The sequence below is a fragment of the Lissotriton helveticus genome, chromosome 12 (assembly GCF_964261635.1).
Source record: "Lissotriton helveticus chromosome 12, aLisHel1.1, whole genome shotgun sequence".
NCBI lineage: Eukaryota > Metazoa > Chordata > Amphibia > Caudata > Salamandridae > Lissotriton > Lissotriton helveticus.
In genome coordinates this window covers 3202342-3214984 of record NC_136073.1, presented here as the reverse complement: position 1 = coordinate 3214984, position 12643 = coordinate 3202342, and the positions used below count along the sequence as shown (strand labels likewise).

The window sequence follows — 12643 nt, the reverse complement described above, 5'->3', positions numbered from 1 at the left end:
AGAGCAGGGGGTGGAGAGCAGGGAGAGGGGGGAGTGGAGGCAGAGCCAGGGGTGGAGAGCAGGGCTGGATAAGAGTGGGGGGGGGTGGAGAGCAGGGGGTGGAGAGCAGGGAGAGGGGGGAGTGGAGGCAGAGCCAGGGGTGGAGAGCAGGGCTGGATAAGAGTGGGGGGGGTGGAGAGCAGGGGGTGGAGGCAGGGCTGGATAAGAGAGGGGGGGAGTGGAGGAGGAGAGTGCTGTGGGGGGGGGGAGTTAAAAGTGCATGAAGAGGCAGGGCCAGGGGTGGAGAGCAGGGCTGGATAAGAGTGGGGGGGGTGGAGAGCAGGGGGTGGAGAGCAGGGAGAGGGGGGAGTGGAGGCAGAGCCAGGGGTGGAGAGCAGGGCTGGATAAGAGTGGGGGGGGTGGAGAGCAGGGGGTGGAGGCAGGGCTGGATAAGAGAGGGGGGGAGTGGAGGAGGAGAGTGCTGTGGGGGGGGGGAGTTAAAAGTGCATGAAGAGGCAGGGCCAGGGGTAGAGAGCAGGGCTGGGTAAGAGAGGGGGGAGTGGCGAAAGAGGCAGGGGGTGGAGAGAGGTAAGTGCTCCTGGAGGGCAGGGATGTATGAGCCGGGCTTGATAAGAGAGGTGAGAGTGGAGAGGGGTGTGCTCTGCAGACCGGGGGTGGGGGTCACGAGCAGCATGAGGAGGAGGGCCAGGGGGGGGAGCAGGCCTTGAAAAGGGTGGAGAGCAGGGCTTGATAAGAGAGGCCGCTGTGAGGGAGGGGACCGTGGGCCAGGGAGGATGGGCTTGGGGAAAAGAAGGGCTGAGGTGGAGAGGGGGGAGTGCAGGCGTGGGAAAGGGCCAGTGGCAGAAGAGCTGGGGGCGTGGGAGTTGTTGGAGGACGAGTTGGAACCGTGCCCAGGCTCAGCTGCCCAGTCCCACCTCGTGGAACACAGGGGCTCACACATCACGCCTTCACAAAGCCATGGGGTCTGGATTATACAATGACACAACATTGTGTCTTCGAGGGTGAGGATACGGCGTGCCTCAAGTACATTTGCAAATGTGTGAGTGACGAGAACACTGACACCTGTTGGTAGTCACAGCCGAGGGGGCAATTTTATTTTATTTTATTAATCAAGTGCCACCTTTGCCTACATAACGCTTGTTCTTGTGCCTGAGTGTCTAGCACCTTTTGCAGTATTATACCTCTAATGATACTTTGTTTTCTCTTGTAACTGCACACTTGTCACTTTTTCCTCCTGTGCACTTTTTACTACCTCATGTATTTTTGGTTGCTCACAATTTTTACTACCTCATGTATTTTGTTTGCTCACAAATGTCACTATTACCTTATGTAACGTAATGTATGCTTTTGTAATCTGTTCTTTTGTAATGTTTCTCATTATGTTTCATTTCTGTTCCTTTTGTGAAGCGCTCTGACACCTTCGGGTAAAGTCCGCGCTATATAAAAATGCATAAATAAAATAATAAAATAAATAAAATAAAATAACAAGAACACTGACACCTGTTGGTAGTCACAGCCGAGGGGGCAAGGATTGGATGGTCATGAAGTCTGACTGTCACAGTGTACACTGAGGGCAGCATCGTCCTGCCTTATCCCAAGACTCTCAGTTGGATACAGATGTGCTCTGCCCATCACTGCTTTAACCATCTCTGTGCTCTGCCCATCACTGCTTTAACCATCTCTGTGCTCTGCCCATCACTCCTGTGCTCTGCCCAGCGCTGCATTTCATTCTATTTGTTTTCAACTTAAATCTATTAAGGCACGGACTCAGCTGCAAGCCACTAGGTCAAAACATTAACATGAACCTTTGAACTACATTTGAGATGGAACCAACCCCTCCTAGGAATGAACAGAGGGCACACCGCTTTGAAAGGTTTCATGAGCGAGATCAATAACTGGAACATCACCACTGGTCTCAGGTCCACTGTTGTGGAGTGCAACTTCTGGTCTGGTACAGCTCAGAGCGCTGAGGTGTGTGGCTCATGGAAGAAAAGTTAGTCTCCTGTGTCAGAACTGCGATACCTGGTGCTTATTTTCATTATTCTTATAGGCTGGAGAGCTACTGAAGAAAGCTTTAGCCTGGGTCTAGCACAGCTTGAGGTCCTCTTGGCCCCTCCAGAAGAAAAGAAGCCAAGCTTTCACGTGGGTTCTATCTGCCACCCATGATCTAACCCTATATGATAAGAATTAAAAGCAATTAACCTTTGATGTAAACTAGGAGAAGGACATGGCTTTTGTAGTTCGGACTGGACTGTTCCCATGAGGCACAGGGTCAGAGCTGATTTGCATATCGCCATTGTCTAACCCAGGGTGGTGTGGAGTGCAAAAAAACGATGGATTTGGGCCCAGATCTTTTGACTGGGGGAGTGTGTGACATTGATCCACATTCAGTCCATCACTTGTTGTTTTTGCAATTGCCGCCCTAAGTGCGCTGGGGATGCCCAGACGTGGGTCCCAGGCACTCCACACCACTTGGAGTCAAGCTAGCCGGGCTGAAGAGAGGTGTTACCTCGAAACCGGTCCGGTCCTCGGATGCTTGGTTCCGTTCTGGGAAGGACATGGCTTTTGTAGTTCGGACTGGACTGTTCCCATGGGGCAACAGGGTCAGAGCTGATTTGCATATCGCCATTGTCTAACCCAGGGTGGTGTGGAGTGCAAAAAAACGATGGATTTGGGCCCAGATCTTTTGACTGGGGGAGTGTGTGACATTGATCCACATTCAGTCCATCACTTGTTGTTTTTGCAATTGCCGCCCTAAGTGCGCTGGGGATGCCCAGACGTGGGTCCCAGGCACTCCACACCACTTGGAGTCAAGCTAGCCGGGCTGAAGAGAGGTGTTACCTCGAAACCGGTCCGGTCCTCGGATGCTTGGTTCCGTTCTGGGAAGGACATGGCTTTTGTAGTTCGGACTGGACTGTTCCCATGGGGCAACAGGGTCAGAGCTGATTTGCATATCGCCATTGTCTAACCCAGGGTGGTGTGGAGTGCAAAAAAACGATGGATTTGGGCCCAGATCTTTTGACTGGGGGAGTGTGTGACATTGATCCACATTCAGTCCATCACTTGTTGTTTTTGCAATTGCCGCCCTAAGTGCGCTGGGGATGCCCAGACGTGGGTCCCAGGCACTCCACACCACTTGGAGTCAAGCTAGCCGGGCTGAAGAGAGGTGTTACCTCGAAACCGGTCCGGTCCTCGGATGCTTGGTTCCGTTCTGGGAAGGACATGGCTTTTGTAGTTCGGACTGGACTGTTCCCATGGGGCAACAGGGTCAGAGCTGATTTGCATATCGCCATTGTCTAACCCAGGGTGGTGTGGAGTGCAAAAAAACGATGGATTTGGGCCCAGATCTTTTGACTGGGGGAGTGTGTGACATTGATCCACATTCAGTCCATCACTTGTTGTTTTTACAATGTACACTCAGGGCAGCATCGTCCTGCCTTATCCCAAGACTCTCAGTTGGATACAGATGTGCTCTGCCCATCACTGCTTTAACCATCTCTGTGCTCTGCCCATCACTCCTGTGCTCTGCCCAGCGCTGCATTTCATTCTATTTGTTTTCAACTTAACCACTTGGATGCTAAGGTGTTTTATGGCTTCGCATGTAATTTCCATTGAAATCAATGGAAACTCCATGACGAGTTACCCTTGTCATTAGCACTGAAGGGGTTAAATCTATTAAGGCACGGACTCAGCTGCAAGCCACTAGGTCAAAACATTAACATGAACCTTTGAACTACATTTGAGATGGAACCAACCCCTCCTAGGAATGAACAGAGGGCACACCGCTTTGAAAGGTTTCATGAGCGAGATCAATAACTGGAACATCACCACTGGTCTCAGGTCCACTGTTGTGGAGTGCAACTTCTGGTCTGGTACAGCTCAGAGCGCTGAGGTGTGTGGCTCATGGAAGAAAAGTTAGTCTCCTGTGTCAGAACTGCGATACCTGGTGCTTATTTTCATTATTCTTATAGGCTGGAGAGCTACTGAAGAAAGCTTTAGCCTGGGTCTAGCACAGCTTGAGGTCCTCTTGGCCCCTCCAGAAGAAAAGAAGCCAAGCTTTCACGTGGGTTCTATCTGCCACCCATGATCTAACCCTATATGATAAGAATTAAAAGCAATTAACCTTTGATGTAAACTAGGAGATAGAAAAAAATACCTATCTATTGGCTAAATAGCACACTGAACAACTACAAATCCTGGGATCAGCCACTGCTTCTCCACTTGTCTAAATTGTGTGATCCTGAGCAAATATTTTGTTTTTACTATATCTCCTTCTTTGTTACATCTGAGATCACCATGAACTGCATGAATTCATGGTGAGGGCTATAAAAAACATATTTTCCGTTTGATTTAATAGATTATAACGGTGATGCAAGTTTAATAAAACTAGGGTACGTATAATGTCCACATGACAAATGATTTGCCTCTTAGTTCACTGATGGCATTGTAGTCTGGGCTTGAGGTAATTGTGTGTGTGTGTGTGTTGGGGGGGGGGGGGGCAGGATGTTTCTATTTTAATATTTCAAAACCATGACTTAGTAAAGACCTTTCACCAAAGTGACACAATCTGATGTGCTGAGGTGAAGCTCATCCGCATATTAAAGAAATGCCCTTTTTCGAATTATGAAGAACCGTTATCCTATTTTACAGGAGGCTTCTTGCATCATTTACATGTCGCACATTTCCATGGCTCTGGCCATGCATGTGAAGCCTGTCTGACCCTCGGCTCGCCTTAGTAGTCAATCACTGGACTGCCCAGGAGAGAGAGGGCTGCTAGTCCAGTCCACATGAACCTCGCAGGCCACTGGGGGGGCGTGAGCCAAGTCTGCATTATATTGCACTCAAAACCACCCCGCCTGTCAATCACTTGCAAGGGACACTGATGCCTTTACCAACTTCCTCTTCTCTTAGCTGCAGCCCCAGGAGTCCTTCCAAATGCTGATCATTCTCGTTATAATCTCCAATCCGCGCGGGGATGCGGCTACAGCACTAATCAGCGTTAGTCCCACGCGTGATGCGTGGCATTTGGTCGAGCAGCATGTGAGTGGGTCTTGAAAAGTCTCAGACAGCACAGCCCCGCGTATGTGTCCTCAACAGAACTGTAACTTTCCTAGCTAGGTAACTGTAACTTTCCTAGTTAGCTAGGACATTTTATATTGCAGATCAGGTATTATTGACTTTGCATTTTTGGGACTTGTAGTTCCAGCATGCGCAGTAGAACCCTGGAGTGATTGAACTCCTCAGCCTGGACCAGGGACGCTGAGAGCTCGTCGCTCATTGGATGTCAGACCAGCACTTCCTGCCTCCTGTCAGTGTAGTCCTTCTTCCCTCTCCATGACGGACGCGCTCTCGTCCTTTCACTGTGTCCATGGCGTCTTTGAGCTGTCATTCCTGTCCTCTCTCCATGTGCACGAGCTGTCAGGCTAGTCCTTCGTCCATGTCCCCGGCGCTCCCGGCTCGTGCCGCGCCGCCCGCATTGTGACTGGGCTGTCCGCGCGGCTCCCATGGATACAGCGGCGGCTCGGGCCGCCTCCCCAGCGCGTGCGCGCTGACGTGTCTCGGCGCGAGCGCTCCAGCGGCGCGCGCCCCCCCCCCCTCCACCCCTCCTCCCCCCTCAGGAAACCCCGTACCGCGCCGGCGCCGCTACCGTTGAGGCCGTTGCGCGGCTCTGAGGAGGAGGCGGCGGCGCTGACCTTCGGCGGAGAGGGGAGCCCCGGGGCCGGGGGCGCCCGCAGCCATGAACAGCGTCAGCGGCGCCGACGAGATCGGGTGAGAGAGCGGGGCGGGCGGGCTGACTGACTGAGAGAGACGCACTCACCCGCGGGGGAGACCGAGGGGGGGACACCAGAGAGAGAGAGGTGGGAGAGACACATGAAGGGAGGGAGAGACCCGAGGGGAGGCTGACAGCTGTGAGACACTAACCTGAGGGAGAAATACCTGGCTCCTACAGAGCGACACCTGAAGGGTCCGACGGGAGGGAGGGAGACAGCTGTGAGAGACATGAGAGAGACTGCCCTGAGGAAGACACACCTCAGCCCTACAGAGACACATGAGGGGTTTGATCAGAGAGAGGGAGACAGCTGTGAGAGACACGAGAGAGTCCCTTACAGAGAGAGAGACTGCCCTGAAGGGGGGGCAGCAGTGAGAGACTGCCCTGAAGGGGAGGGGGCAGCAGTGAGAGACTGCCCTGAATGGTGGGGGCAGCAGTGAGAGACTGCCCTGAATGGTGGGGGGCAGCAGTGAGAGACTGCCCTGAATGGTGGGGGCAGCAGTGAGAGACTGCCCTGAATGGTGGGGGCAGCAGTGAGAGACTGCCCTGAATGGTGGGGGCAGCAGTGAGAGACTGCCCTGAAGGGGAGGGGGCAGCAGTGAGAGACTGCCCTGAAGGGGAGGGGGCAGCAGTGAGAGACTGCCCTGAATGGTGGGGGCAGCAGTGAGAGACTGCCCTGAAAGGGGGGGCAGCAGTGAGAGACTGCCCTGAATGGTGGGGGCAGCAGTGAGAGACTGCCCTGAATGGTGGGGGCAGCAGTGAGAGACTGCCCTGAATGGTGGGGGCAGCAGTGAGAGACTGCCCTGAATGGTGGGGGCAGCAGTGAGAGACTGCCCTGAAGGGGAGGGGGCAGCAGTGAGAGACTGCCCTGAAGGGGAGGGGGCAGCAGTGAGAGACTGCCCTGAATGGTGGGGGCAGCAGTGAGAGACTGCCCTGAAGGGGGGGGGGCAGCAGTGAGAGACTGCCCTGAATGGTGGGGGCAGCAGTGAGAGACTGCCCTGAATGGTGGGGGCAGCAGTGAGAGACTGCCCTGAATGGTGGGGGCAGCAGTGAGAGACTGCCCTGAATGGTGGGGGCAGCAGTGAGAGACTGCCCTGAATGGTGGGGGCAGCAGTGAGAGACTGCCCTGAAGGGGAGGGGGCAGCAGTGAGAGACTGCCCTGAAGGGGAGGGGGCAGCAGTGAGAGACTGCCCTGAATGGTGGGGGCAGCAGTGAGAGACTGCCCTGAAGGGGGGGGGGCAGCAGTGAGAGACTGCCCTGAATGGTGGGGGCAGCAGTGAGAGACTGCCCTGAATGGTGGGGGCAGCAGTGAGAGACTGCCCTGAATGGTGGGGGCAGCAGTGAGAGACTGCCCTGAATGGTGGGGGCAGCAGTGAGAGACTGCCCTGAAGGGGAGGGGGCAGCAGTGAGAGACTGCCCTGAAGGGGAGGGGGCAGCAGTGAGAGACTGCCCTGAATGGTGGGGGCAGCAGTGAGAGACTGCCCTGAAGGGGGGGGGGCAGCAGTGAGAGACTGCCCTGAATGGTGGGGGCAGCAGTGAGAGACTGCCCTGAATGGTGGGGGCAGCAGTGAGAGACTGCCCTGAAGGGGAGGCAGCAGTGAGAGACTGCCCTGAAGGGGGGGGGGCAGCAGTGAGAGACTGCCCTGAATGGTGGGGGCAGCAGTGAGAGACTGCCCTGAATGGTGGGGGCAGCAGTGAGAGACTGCCCTGAAGGGGAGGGGGGGCATCTAAGCCCTACAGAGAGACACATGAAGTGCCTGACCTGAGGGAGCGAGACAGCTGTGAGAGACACTGTTCTCACGGAGAGGCACCAGATACCTGAAGGGTCCGACCGGAGGGAGGGAGACGGGAACACCAGATATATCCCCACCCCTGTGGGAGAGTCAGACCTTTGCTGTAGACAGGGAGACAGACACCTTCCATATCGAGACGCCCAAGAGGCAGAGAAACACACCTGATAGGAAAGCGAGTTACTCACCTGTGTGGGCGTGGTCTAAACATTGGCTGGACAGGGAAACCTAGGAGAGATAGTCCTATAAGTAAGAGATGCCTACAAGACTGAAAGAGCCGCACACACCTGTAAGGAGGAGAGAACATCACTTTCAGAAAGAGAAATGACTCGATGGAGAAGAGGGTACATCTGAGAGTGAGTATAGAACACAAGCTGCCAGCCTGTCGCCTTACTCCTCGCAAGCCTGCAAACTCGCCTATGAAGTGCCTCAAGGGTCATCGCTCAGCCCCACCCTCTTCAACGCATACACATACCCTCTTGCCAATGTCATCCGTGCACACAACATCTGTGTAGATTGCAGGTAACTCATAATCTCCCTCACAAGCAAGACCTCCAACGCATGAAATAACTTCACCACCTGCATGTCTGAAATTGCTAACTGGATAAAAGCCAACTGTCTCAAGCTTCACACTGACCAAACAGAAGTAGCAGTCTTCAGCAAGAAAATCTCACCATGGTACTTCAACTGGTGGCTAACCAAACTTTGATCCACACCCAGAAGACACACTAGTAACCTTGGAATAATCAACAGCAAACTGGAAGTGACGGCACAAGTCCACACCATCACTGCGTCCTGCTTCCACATCCTGTAGATGCTGAGTAATATCTTTCGGTGGCTCCCAAGCAGCACCAGAAAAACGGTCACTGGAGCTCTAATCACCAGCAAGTTAGACTATGGAAGTACCCTCTATGCTGGCCTCACCAAGCAACTCGCTAGTTAACCAGCCAGACTCATCCTCATCCTCTCACTCAAAACTCGCATTGCACCACACATCCGAGAACTACACGGGCTCCTGATACACAAAACTATTCCATTCAGAATATTCACACTCGCGGACCTTCAAGGCACTAAACAACTCGGGCTACATATACTTGAGCAGTCAACACCACTCCTCCCACCCAGAAATCTCCGATTCCTTTCGCACACAATCCATGCATACTCCGAACCGAATCAGGCAAACGGCAGACACACATCTGACAGCTCCATCCTAGAAGGAGACCAGCGAGAAGCAGACACACTCCTCTAAGGGGGGTAACAGCATGTGTCGACATTCATCTGAGAGAGAGAGATGGACATGCAGCAGAAAAACTCACACAAGGTGGCACACCTGTCTGAGGTTACACACCTTCAAGGGGAGACATAGACTCCCGTGACCTAGAGAAACACCCATGTAAGAAACAAACCTGTATGAAAGCATCACACCAGTGAGAGAGGGGGAAATTCTTCTATATGAGGGGCAGACACACCTGACATTCCCCTGCCAGAAAGAGTGTATGTCTTTCAGATAGACCCCATAAGAGGGACACCAGAGGCGGTTGGGGGAGGAGGCTTGCACCTGTGAGGAGAGTGTCTTAAGGGGAAGAGACATCTGAGTTATGAGACTGATATGAGGGTGACACTCGAGGGACACACATATGAGCACACACCTGTTGGAGTTAAACTTCCATTCAACAGCCCCCTGAGAGAGTGTGTATAAGCCTGACTGGTCAAATGTCAGAGGTGGGTGGGTGGGTGGGTGGGTGTGTGTGTGTGTGTGTGTGTGTGTGTGAGACACACACAGACTCACTGGCCCTCTGAAGGAGCAGGCCATGGCACAGATTGAAAGCCTCCACCGAGTCTGCCAGGTCGAGGGCTGCTCACCTGCAGGAGATGCTCTCTACTTACCTGTTGGGTATTTGGGACTAGACTTGTGTGATATTATTCCTGCATGTAATTACGTACTCTTTTCCTGGGTTGTGCACTAGTGTGTGCGATGAGAGGTTATTGTGACTGAAGAGGTCATCTTCGCTTTTGTGTCCTTGAATGTATAAGCATAAATCCTTTTTTTTATTTTAGAGGTTTTATATAGCGCTGGCTGGACCCAGGAGTATCAGAGCGCTTTACATCATTGAGATAAGGAGGTCAAAAAGACAGGGAACATACATAGCATCAATATGTGAAAATAACATATAAGTCTTCGCCTGACATATTTCAAAATGATAAATATGGGAAATAAGCACCCCAAAATGTGGAAGAAGTGATAGTCAAAAAATATCATAAGGCACAAATTGAAAAGAGAGCCGGAAAATTGCAGAGTCAGGATAGGGAGGTGTGGAACAGACCCCTCCCCTACCTCTCTCAGGCGGTGGCTCAGTACCGTTTCCCTGGGCTCCGACGATACTCCCACCGCGTCCCTGGCAATCCGGCATATCCCCCTTTCTCTTTCCATGCAGGAAACGAGTACGAGGGACGGCGAACCGGAAGTACCTGTCTCCAACCCCGGAAGTCCCGCCCACGATCCCGGACCGGAACACGGAAAAGGACGCCACGGAGAAGAAGCGGAGTTCTTGAAGGCGGACTCGTGGCAGGAGACAGCAAACCGAGAACTGAAGGTGGTGGACGGAGGGCGTGGAGAAGAGGAGAGCGGAGGCGAGGAGGACGAGATCTGGAGCGAGGACTGGTGGAGTCCTGTGGAGGTGGCTGGAGAGCGGCCGCAACTCGGAGAAGAGTTGCGGCGGGGCATGTGAGTACCCTGTCTCCTGAATTGCAGGCTGACTTGTATCATAGTGTAGATATCGACTCCTCTCACTGTATAGCACTCCTAGGAGCACTGTATATATGCGCACTTCCTGAGACACCCTAGATAGTTCATACCGCCACCGGAATCCTCACAACTTGCACCCTTTCCCTTCCTGCTTGAGTTCCATTCCATCTTCTACCCTTCCGACCCCCCCCTCACGCTCTCTTCTATCCCCTCACAACCCGGGTGTTGGTGTCACCAGTTAGTACTCGTGACCAAGGACTAACTGCCCTGTCATTGTCTCTCTTTACCTCCGAGGACCACCGGACTACCAAAGACGGAGAAAAGGAAGACCCCCACACCTGCTCACCGCGGATCCCGGCTCCCTGACGACTACCATCCGGATTCCCTCTCCATTCTTCTGTTTCCTCTGCCCCTACGTACTATAACTGTCACTGTTAATAAACAGAGCTACAGAAATTGCTCAGTACATACGGCCTCCAAGCCTGTTATTCCGGTCCGCCCATACCCAAAGCCCACAGGAGGTTAGTGGTCAGTTAGGTTGGTAAGGAAGGGAGGGGCAGAAATGGGGGGGGGGGTAGGAGGGGATTAGGGCTGAGGGTGGACAAGGGAAGGGGGTGTGCAAGGAACGTGAAGGTGGTAAATAGGGAGGGGGAAGTGACGAGGAGTAAGGGCAAGTAAGGCTGATAAATAGAGGGCGGATGTATCAAGGTTCGGACAGATGTGGGCAGTGGACGAGAACAGATAGGGATTAGGGTCCCCAGTATTTATTGAGGAGATGTAGTTTGAGATCTTTTTTGAAGCTAGAGTAGGAAGGGTTGCAGCGAAGGTCAGTTGGAAGGGCATTCCAAGTGCAAGGAGCGTTGCCGGAAAAGGATCGTGACTGGGTGTTTTTCTTTTTTAGAAGGGGGGGATGAGAAGGAAGGTGTTAGTACTTCTCAGGGAACGGTAGCAACCGGCTTTAGTGAGTTTGTTAGCGAGGTAGGTCGGTGTGTTTTGATGGAGAATTTTGTGTGTGATGCAGGCTGTTTTGTAAGTGGACCTGCCTTCAATAGGGAGCCATTTAAGGGCCAGGGAGATGTGGTCGAATCGCTTGCAGTCTGTGGTAAGTCTAGCTGCAAGGTGAAGCACAGATTTAAGAGGTGCTAGGTGGATCTTGGGAATTCCGGTGAGAATGGCATTTCCATAGTCGATGCGAGATAGAACCAGGGATTGAACTGCTAGTTTGAAATCATCGATAGGGATGAAGGGCTTGATTTTCTTAAGGTGGCGGATAGTGAACAGGGCTCCTTTAGCGAAATTGTTGATGTGTACCTTGAGTGTAAGGATGTTGTCAAGGGAGATCCCTAGTGATTTGACAGAGGAGGTCAAAGATAAAGAGCAGCTAAGGGCGTTAAGGTCAGAGATCCAATTCTGAATGGGGAGCTAGTTATTTTTAGGGGGAAAAAGAATAATTTCTGTTTTTTAGGGTTGAGTTTGAGTTGGTTAATGTTGAACCAGGCTTGAATCTTGATGAGTGTTGTTGAGGTGAAGGATGTCAGCATGAGTTTTAATCTTATAACAGAGTTGGGTGTCGTCAGCATAGAGATGGTAGTTGATCCCGGCTTGTTTAAGAATGAGTGTGAGGGGTTCCATGAAAAGGTTAAAGAGAGAGGTAGAGAGGATGGATCCTTGCGGAACTCCTAAGGCGATGGAGGTAGGGTTAGATAGGCAATTTTGGATTTTGATTTGTTGAGAACGGTGTTCTAGGTAAGAGACGAACCATTTATGTGTCGTGCCATTCAGTCCGAACCGATCTCTAAGAACATTTAGTAGAGCAGAGTGGTTAACAGTATCAAATGCTGCAGAGAGATCGAGGAGGATCAGAAGGCTAGATTCGCCATTGTCAAGTGAGTGGTGAATGTCGTCAACAATGTTTAGCATGGCGGTTTCCGTGCTGCATCCTTTCCTAAAGCCAGATTGAAAGGGGTCTAGTAAGTTAAGATGTTCAATGTGTTTATCTAGTTGGAGAAGGACACATTTTTCCAGGGCTTTAGAGAGAAGGGGAAGGTTGGAGATGGGACGAAGGTTATTGAGGTCGCTTAGGTCTGCCAAAGGATTTTTGATAATGGGGATGATTTGGCCTAGTTGCAATGAACTGGGGACACAGCCGGTGGCAAGGGAGCTGTTGATAATAGAGGTCCAGGAAGGGGTGATGATGTGTTGGAGGTTTTGGACAAGTTTGGATGGGGGAGGGTCTTTGGTGTGTGAGGAAGGCTTGAGTTTGGTAATGATGTTGAAGACGTCTCTTTCAGTGACTGGCTGGAAGTTAAACCATGCAGCATTATTTTTAGGAAGAGA

The 12643-nt window shown here is 52.3% G+C and overlaps 1 protein-coding gene and 1 long non-coding RNA gene across 19 annotated transcripts in view; one reads left to right on the top strand and one right to left on the bottom strand.

Moving 5' to 3' along the window:
- Positions 1-955: 955 nt before the first annotated feature.
- LOC144799391 (uncharacterized) lies at positions 956-2098 on the bottom strand. The gene is made up of 3 exons (XR_013603803.1): positions 1700-2098; positions 1501-1647; positions 956-1062 (listed from the first exon to the last, which is right to left on the bottom strand). It is a non-coding gene; the product is annotated as an uncharacterized LOC144799391 (long non-coding RNA).
- Positions 2099-5196: 3098 nt separating this feature from the next.
- The window catches only part of DAZAP1 (DAZ associated protein 1), a 519254-nt gene continuing 511807 nt past the window's right edge, over positions 5197-12643 (top strand). For 2 of the 18 annotated variants that reach the window (XM_078669920.1, XM_078669918.1), the window contains exon 1: positions 5416-5769. In XM_078669920.1, coding sequence (XP_078526046.1) covers positions 5738-5769 — 32 coding nt within the window. In that variant the 5' untranslated portion in view covers positions 5416-5737. Of the gene's footprint in view, positions 5770-9995; positions 10828-12643 lie in introns of all 18 variants that reach the window. The other 16 variants (XM_078669914.1, XM_078669910.1, XM_078669915.1 and 13 more) reach the window with 15 other exon arrangements.